This window comes from Dicentrarchus labrax, unplaced genomic scaffold (genome assembly GCF_905237075.1).
Source record: "Dicentrarchus labrax unplaced genomic scaffold, dlabrax2021, whole genome shotgun sequence".
Lineage (NCBI taxonomy): Eukaryota > Metazoa > Chordata > Actinopteri > Moronidae > Dicentrarchus > Dicentrarchus labrax.
In genome coordinates, this window is record NW_026136760.1 from 119,824 (window position 1) to 137,500 (window position 17,677).

Sequence of the window (17,677 nt, forward strand, 5' to 3'; positions counted from 1 at the left end):
AAAAGTACAACAGTGGACCTGTTCTCTGGGAACTGTTCTCTAGGACCTGTTCCTCTTGAATCGTCAGCCAGTCTAAAGTTCCTGGACTGTAAATGGGGGGGGGGGCACAATATCTGTAGATTACAATGTGGTTCCCTCAGAGGACAAGAACAAACTAAAACAGACCATAAAGCAGGGTATGCTTTAGGGCGGGGCTACCTTGTGATTGACAGCTGGTCCATCAGTGAGTCCGTCCAGCTCAACTCGCTGTACGTGACCTCTGCTGGCTACTAAACACCAACATGGAGACGGCCACAAACCCCAACTGCAGGTTCAGAGCTCCACAGACCAATCGAGGTCTACAGAGACCCAGTTGATTTGGCAAAATGTATTTTAATGAGAATTTCTCTGAGAAAAGTAGATAAAGTAAAAGTAATAATAGGACGAAAAAGGTGAATCAGCTTTATTAGCGACACCCTGTGGATCTAATTTATGCTGATTTGAGTGTTTCATGTGAGGAAAGTAACTGATAACTGTCACTTCTTCAGTGAGAGAAACTAAAGTGTGGTTAGAATGAGAACGTTATCTCAGGACACTTTCCAAATAGAGCAGGTGTAGACCGAACTCCTAATAACATTATTTACAGAGACCCAACAGTACCACCATGAGCAAGACCCTGGAGACAAGGGCAAGGAAAAACTGCCTGTTAAAAGGCAGAAACCTAGGACAGATCCTCCGGCTCTAGGTGGGTGGTCGTCTGTCTCGACCAGTTGGGGTGAAAGAGAGAGAGAGACAGACAGACAGACAGACAGACAGGTGCACAGCAACAACAGTAGCAACAACTACACTAATAGTAGTGACTGATGATGATGAACATGACAACAGCAACGATGGGGGACAATGAGCAGTGACAACAGCAACAACTAACTAGCTATAATAATACTTATAATAATAATTCAAGATTCAATACTTTATTGCACAATAACACTAATATCAGTGATATTAGCAATCGTAGTCAAGCAGGACCATGGCAGGAGGCTCCACCAGGATCCATGAGAACCTGCGAGACAAGAAAGCACAAGAACTCCGGGGAAGAAGCTTTATCAAAGAGGAACGTCTTAAGCCTACTCTTGAATGTAAGAAACAGTGTATAAACTCTAGAGCTATGTTCTATATGGAGCTGATTCAATCAATAATCTATAATCATTAAACAGTGTATAAACTCTATATTCCTCTTTGAGAGGCCCCCTAGTGGCTGTGTGTTTAAATGTGGTTACACAACCGCTCTGATTCACAGACATAACAGAGTGACCCTGAAAGCATCAGGCAGAGTGTATAAAAAATACTTTAATATCAGCGGCAGACATTCACAGTGACACTGAACGCATCCCTGACACTGAACATGTTACACACACAGGTGATGCTTTCAAGTGCTGTCAGAAATATCACAACTATATAAAACACTTAGAAAAAAGGGCAGTAGAAGTAGCTGTGCTGATTCCTAAAACTACAACAAGAAGCATCTTTACAGGATCCTTCAGCACCTGAACGCAACACCCACAAGTTTTAACGAGGAGCCATTGAAGGCAGCACGGAAACAACATCACAATAAAGCTTTCACTGACCTCTGCGGCCATGTGACCTCTGCTTCCATCTTAAAGGAGCAGACCACAATTTTTTCTTCACTCAGCCCTTTAACTACAAATCACTTCCTGCTAATCAATTCCCAAATCAATGATCAGTCTGTGATTGATTTATACGAACACTGTCCAAACATCTACATTCATTTCTTTATATCTGATCGCCAAGAGGATGCTGGGAAATGCAGTTCAAACACACTCACAGCGAGTCACACAATAAACACACAATATTACAAATACAGATAAATAATAAACAAATCAATCTGTTGTTGTTGTTTACACACACACACACACACACACACACACACAGACAGTCCCAGCAGGTGGATGGCAGTGTGTTGGTCTGGTTCTGTCTGGTTCAGCCCGGTTTGTTCCGGTTCGGTCTGTTTCGGTCAGGTTCGGTCAGGTTCGGTCTGGTTCTGTCTGGTTCTGTCTGGTTCAGCCCAGTTTGGTCTGGTTCGGTCCAGTTCATTCTGATTCAATCAGGTTGAATCAGGTTCATTCAGGTTCGGTCAGGTTCGGTCAGGTTCAGACTGGTTCAATCAGGTTCAATCAGGTTCGGACTGGTTCAATCAGGTTCAATCAGGTTCAGTCAGGTTCGGTCAGGTTCAATCAGGTTCAGTCAGGTTCGGACTGGTTCAATCAGGTTCGGACTGGTTCAATCAGGTTCAATCAGGTTCGGACTGGTTCAATCAGGTTTAATCAGGTTCAATCAGGTTCAGTCAGGTTCGGACTGGTTCAATCAGGTTCGGACTGGTTCAATCAGGTTTAATCAGGTTCAATCAGGTTCAATCAGGTTCGGACTGGTTCAATCAGGTTTAATCAGGTTCGGACTGGTTCAATCAGGTTTAATCAGGTTCAATCAGGTTCAATCAGGTTCGGACTGGTTCAATCAGGTTTAATCAGGTTCAATCAGGTTTGGACTGGTTCAATCAGGTTTAATCAGGTTCAATCAGGTTCAATCAGGTTCGGACTGGTTCAATCAGGTTGGGCTGGTTCAACCAGGTTTAATCAGGTTCGGACTGGTTCAATCAGGTTCGGTCAGGTTTGGTCAGGTTCGGTCTGGTTCAATCAGGTTCGGTCAGGTTTGGTCAGGTTCGGTCTGGTTCAATCAGGTTCAGTCAGGTTTGGTCTCTCAGTGTGTCTCAGTCCAGGAAGTGACCCAGTGTTTGGGGGACTTCCTGTTTCTAGACGAGGGGGCGTGATCTTGGATCAGGAAGCCGTCTGCGTCCTTATACTGCTGCTGTCTGTCTTTACCCACAATCCTCCCCTGGTGGAGCTCAGTGGCCCGCCACGACCTCCGACGCTCAAAGAAGCCGCACTGAAGACAGAAGACAGAAACCTTGTTTGTCTCACACGGCAGACAGGTAAACAGGAAGTGGAGACGGGCGGACATGTAAACAGGAAGTGGAGACAGGTAAACAGGAAGTAATAAAGTATTAAGGATGTAACTTTATTGATCCAGCGCCATCAGCAGGTCGATAGTTTAATGACGTTCAGCCTTCGTTGCTGCACGCTACTAGCATGCTAACAGGCTAAACTAACATTATGCCTGATAAACATGTTAGCATTGTTAGCCTCTAATGTCCACCAGATGGCGCTGTGATCAAACCTTCCATAAGTCAGGTTAAACAGGAACTTGAGGGTGGATTTTCACAATAAAAGATGTATTATAAAGAAATATGAATACAGTAATGTATTTATCGATATATTGATTAGTAAACGAATATTAATAAAAAAACAATATATCAATCAATTAACTAATATGAATGACAGATCAATATATTAATCAATGAACCAATGCTAATAATGGACAGTCAGATAGAAGCAAACACAGATGACTCAAGAAGGAAGAGTCTGAAAAGCTGGAAAGAAAACAGGAAGTAAAGTTCAGCAAGCCCTGCCCCCTCTGATTGACAGCTGAGGACAAAAACAGTCCGTCAGTAAACAGTAAACAGTCAGTGAACAGTGAGTAAACAGTGAACAGTCAGTAAACAGTAAAAAGTGAACAGTCAGTAAACAGTAAACAGTCAGTAAACAGTGAGTAAACAGTGAACAGTCAGTAAACAGTAAAAAGTGAACAGTCAGTAAACAGTAAACAGTCAGTGAACAGTAAACAGTCAGTAAACAGTTAGTGAACAGTCAGTAAACAGTAAACAGTCAGTAAACAGTCAGTAAAGAGTAAACAGTAAACAGTCAGTAAACAGTGAGTAAACAGTGAACAGTCAGTAAACAGTCAGTAAACAGTCAGTGAACAGTAAACAGTCAGTGAACAGTGAGTAAACAGTGAACAGTCAGTAAACAGTAAAAAGTGAACAGTCAGTAAACAGTAAACAGTCAGTAAACAGTGAGTAAACAGTGAACAGTCAGTAAACAGTAAAAAGTGAACAGTCAGTAAACAGTAAACAGTCAGTGAACAGTAAACAGTCAGTAAACAGTTAGTGAACAGTCAGTAAACACTAAACAGTCAGTAAACAGTCAGTAAACAGTCAGTAAACAGTTAGTGAACAGTCAGTAAAGAGTAAACAGTAAACAGTCAGTAAACAGTGAGTAAACAGTGAACAGTCAGTAAACAGTAAAAAGTAAACAGTCAGTAAACAGTCAGTAAACAGTCAGTGAACAGTAAACAGTCAGTAAACAGTCAGAAAACAGTTATTGAACAGTCAGTAAACAGTAAACAGTCAGTGAACAGTCAGTAAACAATCAGTGAACAGTCAGTAAACAGTTAGTGAACAGTCAGTAAACAGTAAACAGTCAGTAAATAGTGAAAAGTCAGTGAACACTCAGTTAACAGTAAACAGTCAGTAAACTGTCAGTCAGCAGCTGGTCCTTACAGCGGGGCTCTCTGGCAGCAGTGTGCCCAGCCTCAGATCTCCTCTTCCAGCCTCTCGTTCTCAGACGGCTGGCTCTTCATGTGGGCTTTCTGGGTCTTTGCCTCGTACAGCTCTCTGGTTCTGGCTCTCCTGAAGAAACCACACTGAACAGCAGGGAGCGACACAGTGGCACTTTACCAACCAGGATTTGATGATGGTAAATTAAATTGATTACAAATGAATGCTTTTATAGTGACAAGAAAGCCCAACAGAAAAATAATCGCACTGAAACTAGATCCAGTGATCAGACTGTGGACCTCCTCAGCTCAGTTTACCTTCCAGAGCAGCAGGCAGATCAGAGCCAGCAGTAAGACTCCTGCAAGGGCAGACACCACAATGATCCACAGGGGGGCACTGGAATCCACCTTCTGGCCTGAGTCTGGATAAATGTGGACCTCAATCTGCAGAGGACAAACACAGGAAGCTACAGACACACTGATCATGACTGGTCAAAGCATATAATGCTTATGTCGTTTACAGCTGAAATGAACACTGCAGCCTCTAGGGGACGCTAACAGCAGTTTATGTTACTACCTCTGTGCTTTGATACTCCATGTTGACGGTCGGTTTGTTACTCTGAAGCTTCAGAGTCGCCTGGCCTCGAACCAACACACTCCTTGCATCGCTGTAGTCCTAAAATTCACGCAGGAAGATCTGATTTAAAGACGTAATAGATGAACTTTTACCACCAGAGGGCAGAAAAACAAACACAGGTCTGATTATCAGCTTTTATACCATGGTCTGGGTGAATACTGGGTTCTGACTGGCTGCTGGGTGTCTATTCATTCCTGATGTAGGACTCCTTCTATGTAGTTCCAGTGTCCTCTGGCCCAAAGCGTGACGTTAGCTCATAGTTAGCACATTTACAGAGACCCAACAGTTCCCACCATGAGCAAGACCTTGGCTTAAAAACAACTGAGACTTGACCACACAGGAAATGTGCAGGTTGAACTAGAATATTAAGTATATGTGGGTGGTTTCTGCACCTGCTGCCACTGCTCACAGCCACAGCTTCTGAAAGAGTCCAAGCCAGAAGAGTTTGTGATTCACGTCTGAAGATACAACCCAAAATATTTGTTGTGCACATGCTTATGGAGAAATGTGCACCTAGTTTCATCTTATTAAAGACATGTATATTGTTATTGTAGCGCCCCCTGTCAGTAGAATTGTATGAATAGAATAATAAACAAAATAAAGACAAGATATGGATTAGGGCTAAATCACACAATTAGTGTCAAATTATTGGACTTCACTAAAACTTGATATAGTTGAAATAGTAAATATTATCATTATTGTTACTATAATATTAATCAAATCTATAGCATCGGTCTATGCCCTGTATCTACAGCACTGACCTCTGCCATGTATCTATAGCATCGACCTCTGCCATGTGTCTACAGCACTGACCTCTGCCATGTATCTATAGCATCAGTCTATGCCCCGTATCTACAGGAATGACCTCTGCCGTGTATCTACAGCACCGGTCTATGCCCTGTTTGTATAGCAATGACCTCTGCCGTGTATCTATAGCATTAGTCTATGCCTTGTATCTACAGCACTGACATATGCATCAGTCTATGCCCTGTATATACAGCACTGACATCTGCCTTGTATCTATAGCATCAGTCTATGCCCTGTATCTACAGTGCTGACACCTGCCTTGTATCTATAGCATTAGTCTATGCCTTGTATCTACAGCACTGACATATGCATCGGTCTATGCCCTGTATATACAGCACTGACATCTGCCTTGTATCTATAGCATCAGTCTATGCCCTGTATCTACAGCGCTGACACCTGCCTTGTATCTATAGCATAAGTCTATGCCTTGTATCTACAGCACTGACATAAGCATCGGTCTATGCCCTGTATATACAGCACTGGCATCTGCCTTGTATCTATAGCATCAGTCTATGCCCTGTATCTACAGCACTGACACCTGCTTGGTATCTATAGCATCGGCCTATGCCCCTTATCTACACTCACATCTGCCTGGTATCAAAAGCATATTAATAATATAATTATATTATTATAATATTATGGGTAGAATTGTATGAAATGTTACACACAGGTGCAATGTATCATTATGAATCATTAAATGTATGGGTTGCAGAAATCATTTAAAAAATGTTGAAAGTGTTTGTACCTCGATCATGGTGGAGTTCCACAGTCTGGCTCTGACAGTGAGAGTTGCTGAGTTGTTCATGTTGACCAGTGGACAGACGAACGTCACACAGTTAGCCCCGTGCACACAGTCCTGCACATACAAACACACACATTTATAGTTCTGATGACCCTGATTCTGTAACGTGCTACGGTAAGCGTACAGACTCATTTCCAGTTTACTTCCTGCTCTGTGTACACTGTTTGGTGCTGTAGCTCTGTCAGTGAACGCTAAATCTAAATTTGTTTTACTCGTTACAGCGGTTATTTTCCCGCTTAACATTTAAACGTAGACTAGTTCTACCTAAACACTCGGAGTTTCTCCTTCTTTTAGCGACTTTTCACTGCTTTCAAAGTTTTTTCATACACGCTAGCTTCATTAGCATTAGCAGTAAGCTATGGCTTCTCCCTCTTCCTCTCCTCTGTCCTGCTCAGTGTGTCAGATGTTTAGCTATTCCTCTGCCTCCTTTAATGATAATCGTACCTGTTTTAAGTGTAGTTTATTTACTAGGCTGGAGGCGAGGCTTAGTGAGTTAGAGGAACGGTACCGCACCACGGAGATATCTTTAGCCGCTATAGTTAGCCAGCCCCCAGTAGCCGGTGCGGTCCGACCGAAGGTAGCTTCTGTTACATCTGTAGTTCCCCCGGTAGTTCCCCCGGTAGTTCCTCCGGTAGTTCTCGAGCAGCCGGGAAGACAGGGAGGCTGGGTGACTGAGCGAAGGAAGACTAAAACGGCGAAGCCCACAGGTCACCACCAACCCATTCATGTTTCTAATACATTTTCCCCACTCAGCGATACACCCGCTGAGTAACCAACTCTGGTTATTGGCAGCTCCATAGTCAGAAACGTGAAGTTAATGAAGCCAGCGGCCATAGTTAAATGTATCCCTGGGGACAGAGCGGACGACATTGAATCAAATTTAAAACTGCTGGCTAAAGATAAACGTAAATACAGTAAGATTGTTATCCACGTCGGCGGGAATGACACCCGTTTACGCCAAACGGAGGTCACTAAGATTAATGTGGAGTCGGTGTGTAATTATGCTAAAACAATGTTGGACTCCGTAGTTTTCTCTGGACCCCTGCCCAATGTGACCAGTGATGACATGTATAGCCGCATGTCGTCATTCCACCGCTGGCTGTCGAGGTGGTGTCCAGAAAACAATGTGGGCTTCATTGATAATAATAATAATAATAATAATAATTATTATTATTTAAAGAAATAAAAACAAGAGGAGTTCAACATAAAAATCTAATAAAAATTAAAACCAACTCCTCAGTAGCACAAAATAAGAGAATGAAATGTGGGCTGTTAAATATCAGGTCTCTGTCCTCTAACATTTAACATTTAATAGTCTTCCCACATAATCCTTTCCTATCTGACCATTATTTAGTAACTTTTGAATTCATACTATTAGATTATAAGCCATTAGGCAAAACTTCCTACAGCAGATGTCTATCTGACAGTGCTGTAGGTAAATTTAAGGAGGAGATTCCTTCAGTGTTTAATTCAATGCCATGTCTGAATTTAACAGACTCCTATAACGACTTTAGTCCCTCTGAAATTGATAATCTTGTCGATAGTGCTACAGGCTCACTACGATCAACATTAGACTCTATCGCTCCTATAAAAAGGAAATTATTAAAACATAGGAGACTAGCACCTTGGTATAACCACCAAACCCGCCAGTTAAAACAAATAGCTAGGAAATCTGAAAGGAAATGGCGCTCTTCCAAATTATCAGAATATCGCTCAATTTGGCAAGATAATCTTAAAACCTATAGAAAGGCCCTCCGTAATGCCAGAGGAGCCTATTACTCAGCACTAAAAGAAGAAAATAAGAACAACCCTAGGTTCCTCTTCAGCACTGTAGCCAGGCTGACAGAGAGTCACAGCTCTATCGAGCCACATATCCCCATAAACTTAAGTAGCAATGACTTCATGAGCTTCTTCTATAATAAAATTATTACTATTAGAGAAAAAATTAATCACCAACTGCCATCAACAGTTATCAGTGGCTCTCCAAGTTCAGGGACTTCTGTCAATGTAAACTTAGATATATATTTAGACTGATTTTCTGCTATCGATCTTCATCAGTTAACTTCAATCATTTCTTCATCGAAGCCATCAACCTGTCTATTAGACCCGATCCCAACTAGGCTGCTTAAAGAAGTTGTCCCCTTAATTGGCACTTCTTTACTGGATATGATTAATCTTTCTTTATTATCAGGATATGTACCACAGTCCTTTAAAGTAGCTGTAATTAAACCCCTTCTTAAAAAGTCCACTCTTGACCCAGGGGTTTTAGCCAACTATAGACCGATTTCTAACCTCCCCTTCCTCTCTAAGATTCTGGAGAAAGTAGTCGCCAAAGAGTTGTGTGACTTTCTACATAACAATAGTTTATTTGAGGATTTTCAGTCAGGATTTAGAGTTCATCATAGCACAGAGACAGCTCTGGTTAAAGTTAATAATGACCTTCTGACTGCTTCTGACAATGGACTTGTCTCTGTACTTGTATTATTAGATCTTAGTGCTGCATTTGACACCATTGACCATGATATTCTTTTACAGAGACTTGAGCATCAAATTGGCATTAAAGGAACTGCCCTAAGCTGGTTTAAGTCATACTTATCAGATCGTTCTCAGTTTGTACATGTTAACGATGAATCCTCCATAAATACTAAAGTTAGTCATGGAGTTCCACAAGGTTCTGTACTTGGACCAATACTATTTACTTTATATATGGTCCCTTTAGGCAACATTATTAGGAATCACTCCATTAACTTTCACTGTTATGCAGATGATACGCAGTTATATCTATCAATCAAACCCAATGAAATTAATCAATTATCTAAATTACAAACATGTCTTAAGGACACAAAATCCTGGATGACCTGCAATTTTCTGATGTTAAACTCAGAAAAAACCGAAATTCTTGTTCTTGGCCCCAAAAACCTTAGAGACTCACTGTCTAAAGATATAGTTACTCTAGATGGCATTAACTTGGCCTCTAGCACCACTGTCAGGAATCTTGGAGTTATCTTTGATCAGGATTTGTCATTTAACTCCCACATAAAGCAGACCTCTAGGACTGCCTTCTTTCATTTACGTAATATTAGAAAAATTAGACACATCCTATCACAGACAGATGCAGAAAAACCATTCCATGCATTTGTTACTTCAAGGCTGGATTACTGCAACTCTTTATTATCAGGTTGCCCCAATAAGTCCATTAAAACGCTCCAATTAATTCAGAACGCTGCAGCACGAGTACTGACAGGAACTAGAAAAAGAGATCACATCTCTCCTGTACTAGCTTCTCTGCACTGGCTCCCCGTAAAATGTAGAATAGAATTTAAAATCCTCCTCCTCACCTATAAAGCTCTTCATGGTCAGGCCCCTTCATATCTTAAAGAGCTCATAGTACCCTATTACCCCTCTAGAACACTACGTTCTCTGAATGCTGGGCTACTTGTGGTTCCTATAGTCTCTAAAAGTAGAACAGGAGCCAGAACCTTCAGTTACCAAGCTCCTCTCTTGTGGAACCAGCTTCCATTTGTGGTTCGGGAGGCAGACACCCTCACCACATTCAAGAGTAGGCTTAAGACATTCCTCTTTGATAAAGCTTATAGTTAGGGCTGGATCAGGTGAGTCCTGAACCATCCCTTAGTTATGCTGCTATAGGCCTAGACTATCGGGGGATTTCCCATGGTGCACTGAGCTCCTCCCTTCCTCTCTCTTTCTGCACTCATTCATGTCCCATTAATGCATGTTATTAACTTCACTTCTTCTCCGGAGTTCTTGTGCTTTCTCGTCTCGCAGGTTCTTGTCAATCCTGGTGGAGCCTCCTGCCATGGTCCTGCTAGATTGCCATTGCCAATACTGTTGTTGCTGTGCACCTGTCTGTCTGTCTCTCACTCTCTCTCTCTCTGCCTCTCTCTCTCTCTCTCTCTCTCACCCCAACTGGTCGAGACAGACGACCACCCACCTAGAGCCGGAGGATCTGTCCTAGGTTTCTGCCTTTTAACAGGCAGTTTTTCCTTGCCCTTGTCGCCAAGTTCTTGCTCATGGTGGTACTGTTGGGTCTCTGTAAATAATGTTTTAAAGAGTTCGGTCTAGACCTGCTCTATTTGAAAAGTGTCCTGAGATAACTTCTGTTATGAATTGGCGCTATACAAATAAAATTGAATTGAATTGAATTGAATTCCCAAAATGGACCAGACCCCAGACCCTGACCAGGAGCTGAATCCCAGCCCCTACAATTCAGTCCAAATCCTCAAACAGCTCTTTGAAGTTATTAGGACAACAAGATGTCCTAACTTTCTTAAAGTGTCCTCTTTGATCCTTTGTTCATTCATCAGAGCGCCCCCCTGTGGCAGCTGCAACAATAAGAGGAGCAACACAACAGAAATTAGTATGCTCGTACCAGAGTGTAGGACTTCTTCTTCTGTCCCTGCAGGTGGAGGACAGGTAAAGTTTTATCTCTCTGCTCCTCCTCTGTCTCATTTGCCTCTTCCAGACTCCTCCTCCTCTTTTTCTTCTTCTCCTTTGACAGCTGAGCAAACAGGAATGGATCAGGTCATTCAAAATCTAATTTATTTGTGGTGAAAAACAGCAGTGGGCAGTAATGTTAGCTTCCCCAGCTAACAGGCTCTGTAATACTCACTTATGTATACTAACAAATGGTGAGCGCTATGAGGCAGCAGAGTCCGTCATGTCATAGGAACATTACAGATATAAAAAGGTATTTTAAATATAATTGTTTTTTATTTTACAGTATTCAATCTCGTGTACATCATGTCACTGTTTTGGGCGATGCCTATGATGAAGAATAACGGCAATGAAATGGAAAACTAAAAACATAAAACAGGCACGCTAAAGATTTTGACTGGATCTGCCTCTACTCTGAAATGTGCCAGCACAGCACTTTTATTTTGAAAGGAGTCAATGTGTGGCTGATGTTGCCATGGTTACCATGAGATTGAGGGGGTTGATGATGTTGCCGGGCGGCTCACAGTGAGGCTCTGATGTGCCATTGACTTGGATCTCTGTGATGTACAGCAGCCACTTCCCATTGGACACCTCTCTCGGCCAATCAAACTCAACCTGAAGGTTGCCTAGGCCACCCAGTGGCTTCCCTTTGATGTACACCTGTCGAAGAAGGTGGAAGGGTTAACACCTGGTCTGTTTACACCATGAACAATCGGACTGATTTCAGACAAACCTGGAAGGTGAAGAGCAGCAGATTTCCGATGTCCTCTGTCTTCTTCATGGCCGACTCACCCATCACTTGACCACTGAAGGAGGTGTGGCCTGGTGGTTTGATGCTGTCAGAACACAATTAACTAATAAGAAGTGAGGTCTAAAGTCAGAGGTCAACATTAAACCACCTCTTGTACTGTGTGTTACTTACAGAGTGAGAGACGCCTGCAGTGAATACTCCACCAACATGGAGACGGAGACAGGAAACAGACCTGATTGATCACTGAGTCTGAAAACACATAGAGACACGACTCAACAGGGCTCAGTACGAGTCAGTATGACTCAGTATGACTCAATATGACTCGGTATGATTCAGTATGACTCAGTACCAAAAGACATTCAAACAGGTGTGTGTGTGTGTGTGTGTGTGTGTGTGTGTGTGTGTGTCCTACGTGGACAGCTGCAGCACAGACTCGATCTCTTTCGTGTCTAAAGTGATCTCAGAAGGCTGAAATATGATCAACACGTGTACCTGAAACAGAAGGAGACCAATCGGTTAGAGTCTCAGCAGGAGTACTGCAGTACAGACAGTAATACAGACAATAGTACTACAGTGCAGACAGTTATACAGACAATAGTACTGCAATGCAGACAGTTATACAGACAATAGTACTGCAGTACAGACAGTCATACAGATAATAGTACTGCAGTACTATAGTGCTGGCAGTAATACATTGTCGAGAACGTTCTATACCTCCTGGTTGCTTTTGAACGGGTTCCCCAGCTCACACAGAACAACAGCGCCCACAACAGAACACTCCACCTTCGCCTTGACGTCACCCTGAAACACAAACAAACAGGACTGACTGTAGGACTAACTGGTCTACATCAAGTCCCTGATCCTTTATGGAATGTCTCAAGTCAATCAGTCAAGTCCCTCAGTCCCTACAGGAAGTTGCGATGTTGCCATCGCAACAATTAAAACACTGAGTCATACGTCACCAAACTCACTTTCTTGTTTTGGTTGTGAAGAAGCAGACGTGTGACACGAACATTTACCCACAAAGATTACTGTTAAAGACGGGACAAGGTGATTACCTGGTGATCTGTATAAAAGGTGAACTGTTTTGCACCACGTGCACCTCTTTGATGGAACACAGGCAAAAATCGATCATTCAGTTTATTTTTTGACAGTTCGCTTGGACCCCAATCCCAATGCAGTCCTCTACCCCAAGGTCTCTCAACAATACACCCTTCTAGTCTTCAGTATGTATACTGTAACTGGTGTCCCTCAAGGCTCAGTCCACCACTGTTCACTACATACAGTTTCAGTAATTCACAGCTTCAGTTAATATCCACTTGTATGCAGATGATACTCTGCTCTACATGATCACTGTCTTTGTTCTCTACCAGCTAAAATAACTTACCTTCACTACATTAGTTCGGACGCCGGAGTATATGAGCAATGGGGGGGTGCTAATGTTCAAAACGGCATTGTGAGCATCCTCTGCCGGTTGGCCCAGTGATGCTGCATTGCTGACGTTAACCTCCAGAAACAATCGGTTAATGTTACTGTTGTAGTACAACACCTGTTTGTCCTTCTGCCTGGAAAAACAGAAACATACAAACGAAAACATAATAAATCACAACATGATACTGTTGGGTCTCTGTAATTAATGTTAAAGAGTTCGGTCTAGACCTGCTCTATTTGAAAAGTGTCCTGAGATAATTTCTGTTATGAATTGGCGCTATACAAATAAAATTGAATTGAATTGAATTGAATTGATAGCAACAGTCTGAGGTCAGCTGGGACCAACTGACTGTCAGAGAGGTTTGTCATCCTTTCAATCAGTCCTTCCAGGAAGTTACGGTCACAATACAAATTCAACCAATCCCTGAATTCTGTGCAAACTTGCAATTTGTTTGTGTTTGATGACGAACAAAAGCAGGCTTACCTCTCACCGTCTTTGCCATGCTACTCCAAACATAAAAATTCACCACAATGTCACCAACTCTGCAAATTTAGGCTGAATATCATGGAAACTACCACAAAGAAAATAGAAATACAGCAACGATAAAGACTGGGGAACTATAAATGGACATCTTTAGCTTCATTTTATGCTCAGTCTACTGTATTAAGTCCTAATTTGCATGCGAGTTGGGAACGTTACATTGAAATAAAATATATTAAATACATGCTGAAGGTAATCTGTAACCTGCATAGTCTATTGTGTGCTGCTGAAGGCAAATGTTTTAAGTTAGATCGACATTATATCAAACTGCTAGACTACCTAACACACTGCTGACATGTCGCACATCACACAAACAAACTTGTTGTCCCACACATGGTTTGTTGGAATCTGGTCACCTTAACTGACACTGAAGAAAGTGAGACAAAACACTGACTCGTCTCAAAGGACATGCGCCTTGATTGGAGATTTGGACCATCAGTCAGTCAATCAGGATTATTGCGGCCTAAAATTCCTGATTTCAGAACAGCTCTTCTAAAACATTGCAAAACATGTTAAGATGGGATTATTTTTTTTACATATTTTTGTAATTAAATTTTCGAGAGAAGAAAATTGAATAAAACGTGTTACAAAGATTGTAATGGTTTAATACTGCATTTGAACTCAGTAGCCTTTTCAGTCGAAACTCAACTAAAATACCCTGAAGTCGGATTTCCAACTAGGAAAGTCGGAAAAACCTCACCAGCCCCGACCAAGATAATCCAAGATAGCTGCTCAGCATAAAAGTTAAATCTCTGGTAATTTGGTGGCGTACGGCTCAACATATGAGCAGGGTTCAAATCTGTGGAAAAGTTGCATGATTGAACAAAACTGCAAGGCCACGCAGAATGAACAGATTGGTTGAATGTGTGTTGTTGCGAACACTTCCTGGAGGAACTGATTTATGCTCTTTTGTTCTGCTCTCAGCAACAATCACATTATTTTGATATGATCCATATAAATGATCAATTGTGTGTTGACTCACGTGGGGAAGGGTCTCTGGTTCTCATCTGTGAACTGGGCCGTCATCTGCAGGTTACTATGGCAACGGTTATCAGAACCACAGGCCTTCTGGATGTGAATCTGAAGGATGAAGGATTCCAACATCAGTGAAAGACACTAAAAACAGTTCTCTGAGTTCTTCCTTCTAACCTGGGTTCTACTGTTTTCTCTGGGTTCTGTTTCTGTCTGACCTTGATCGGTTCTGTTGTGGGTTCTAATGGGTTCTGATGGGTTAGGATTATCATCTGGTTTCTGAAGGGTCCTCACATGGATGCAACCAAGATTCTCTGTTGGTTCCTTCTCATTTGTGAACCAGTTTCTGACCAGACTTCTAGGTTTTGACCTGGGTTCTGGTAGGTTTTTAATAGGACCTATGTTTTCTGATCAATAGGTTCTGATGTTTTTCATTAGGTTTTTAACAGGTTTGTGAGGGGTTCTGCTGGGTTTTTAAAAGGTTTTAATTGGTTCTGATGGTTCTACGGGTTCTGACCTGGCTTTTGATGGGCCGGGGTGTCTGGTTCAGCACAGGGAAGCGTTTCAGGTCCTGTACACCGTTTCTTTTCTTGGGAAGCTTCTCGTACAGCGAAACATTCAGAGAGAACACCAAAGGTTCCACTTTGTCTCGGATAGAACTCTGCAGAACACAAACACACAGAACAGAACCTCAGCAACACTTTTCATATGAGCAACTGTTCTACTTTTGTCCTCTTCTGTGTTAATCTTCTGTCAGATGAGTCCTTGAACTCCAACAGAACATGAACAGAACACAAACTGAAGGATTATCTCTCTCCAGGTTTATTCAAGTGAAACCAGCACAATGAGCAGCAGGAATGTGAAGTAAACAGGATTAATGGAGTAAAAACAGCAGCGAGACAGTTTGAAACATATCAGGGCGGCGTTCACTTGGTAATCACACATCTGTCAGCCTCAACTGAATCAGAACAGACGTCATGACTGCAAAAAGGCAGCAACAATGTGGACAGGAACAAACATATGTTGATAAGATCTCCATGAAGACGTGACTGGACGAGCCCAGAACATTGTGAACTTTACCTCAACTTGCACAGCTTTTACCTGCACGTCGACCACCTGAGAGCTCAGTGCTCTTTGAAGTTCTCTAAACAACTTCTGTCCACAAACGTCAGTCTGTTCACAGAAAGTACTGTTTTTCCTCTGAATCCTGGTGGAGAACCAGGATGTGAACTCAGCAGCCGACTGATTAATGCTCAGAAGAGTCAGTCGCTCTTATCTCCCACTGCAGAACTTCCGTAATTAAACTTTTAAACTCTACATCAAACTTCCGATTTCAGATGTTTTTCCTCTCAGAAATCAGGTGTCAGATTTAGTGGAGTCCCAAACGAGTGCATTTCTTCTATTGGATGTTCAGTTAACAACTGTAAAGAACACTGCAGCCTGTAGGGGGCGCTAACAGGGTGTCAGACTGTTATCTGAGCGTGTCTCACCAGCAGTCCCACTCTCAGGGTTTCACATTGTTTTTTCGGCATCGACAGGTAACCAGAGTACACGTTCTGCCTGTTGTCACGGAAATGGAGGCGGGGCTTGAGGCTGGTGACGTCAGCGGTCACAGTGAAGTGAATGGCTAAGAGACAGACAGGCAGACAGAGAGAGAGACAGACAGTTAAAGAGAGACACATTAATATCAACAGCAACATAAATATATTTAAACATGGTAAATATATTTAAATATGATAAATATATTATACAACATAAGCTTTAAAGTTCATTTCTGTAGAAGCTTCAAACACACAGTCACAAAATGACGTAAAATAAAGACAATCATCATTTAATTCTCATAGTTTTGATCATAATTTTATTACATTTCGTCACATTTAATCGGCCAGCTGAAGAATAAATATAAAGTGAATATCAATCAATAAGTAATGTTGACTGACAACTAACATAACATAAATGAATTAAATCAGCAGCTTGTGTGTGTGTGTGAAGGTTTTGTGTCATAGCAACAGTGTGACCTCGTCTGTGATTGGTCAAATTAATGAGACACAACCAGGACACACACATCACACATCACACACACACACACGTGTGTGTGTGTGTGTGTGTGTGTGTGTGTGTGTGTGTGTGTGATGTAATAATATCAGTTTCTGTAATGTGATTTATCCTTCAGTAAAAAAAACACAGAGGACAAGAGGACACACAAGGACACAGGATGATGTCACCTGTGTGTGTGTGTGTGTGTGTGTGTGTGTGTGTGTGTGTGTGTGTGTCTGTGTCTGTGTGTGTGTGTGTGTGTGAGTGTGAGTGTGTGAGTGTGTCACTTTGCTGATTAACTGCAGATGTTAATTGACAGCTCTGTCCTGTCAATCAATCAGGTCAGCCATTAGCTGAGAGCACACACAGACACACACACACAGACACAGACACACACACACACACACACACACACACACACACACACACACACAGACACAGACACACACACACACACACACACACACACACACACACACACAGACACACACACACACACACACAGACACACACACACACACACACACACACACACACACACACACACACACACACACACACACACACACACACACACACACACACACACACACACACACACACACACACAGACACAGACACACACACACACAGACACACACACACAGACACACACACACACACACACACACACACACACACACAGACACACACACACACAGACACACACACAGACACACACACACACAGACACACACACACACAGACACACACACACACAGACACACACACACACACACACAGACACAGACACAC

General features: G+C 42.2%; 1 protein-coding gene across 2 annotated transcripts in view; it reads right to left on the minus strand.

Moving 5' to 3' along the window:
* Window positions 1-1,306: 1,306 nt before the first annotated feature.
* The window catches only part of LOC127359658 (integrin alpha-3), a 25,482-nt gene continuing 9,111 nt past the window's right edge, over window positions 1,307-17,677 (minus strand). The window contains exons 15-29 of one of the 2 annotated variants that reach the window (XM_051393638.1): window positions 16,336-16,472; window positions 15,363-15,506; window positions 14,856-14,953; window positions 13,289-13,466; window positions 12,616-12,702; window positions 12,314-12,393; window positions 12,073-12,150; window positions 11,884-11,986; window positions 11,634-11,810; window positions 11,086-11,214; window positions 6,639-6,749; window positions 5,027-5,125; window positions 4,768-4,893; window positions 4,454-4,596; window positions 1,307-2,940 (exon numbers count right to left, since the gene is read on the minus strand). In XM_051393638.1, the coding sequence (XP_051249598.1) occupies window positions 4,486-4,596; window positions 4,768-4,893; window positions 5,027-5,125; window positions 6,639-6,749; window positions 11,086-11,214; window positions 11,634-11,810; window positions 11,884-11,986; window positions 12,073-12,150; window positions 12,314-12,393; window positions 12,616-12,702; window positions 13,289-13,466; window positions 14,856-14,953; window positions 15,363-15,506; window positions 16,336-16,472 (1,658 nt within the window). In that variant the 3' untranslated portion in view covers window positions 1,307-2,940; window positions 4,454-4,485. Of the gene's footprint in view, window positions 2,941-4,453; window positions 4,597-4,767; window positions 4,894-5,026; window positions 5,126-5,478; window positions 5,507-6,638; window positions 6,750-11,085; window positions 11,215-11,633; window positions 11,811-11,883; window positions 11,987-12,072; window positions 12,151-12,313; window positions 12,394-12,615; window positions 12,703-13,288; window positions 13,467-14,855; window positions 14,954-15,362; window positions 15,507-16,335; window positions 16,473-17,677 lie in introns of those variants that run through there. The other variant, XM_051393639.1, reaches the window with a different exon arrangement.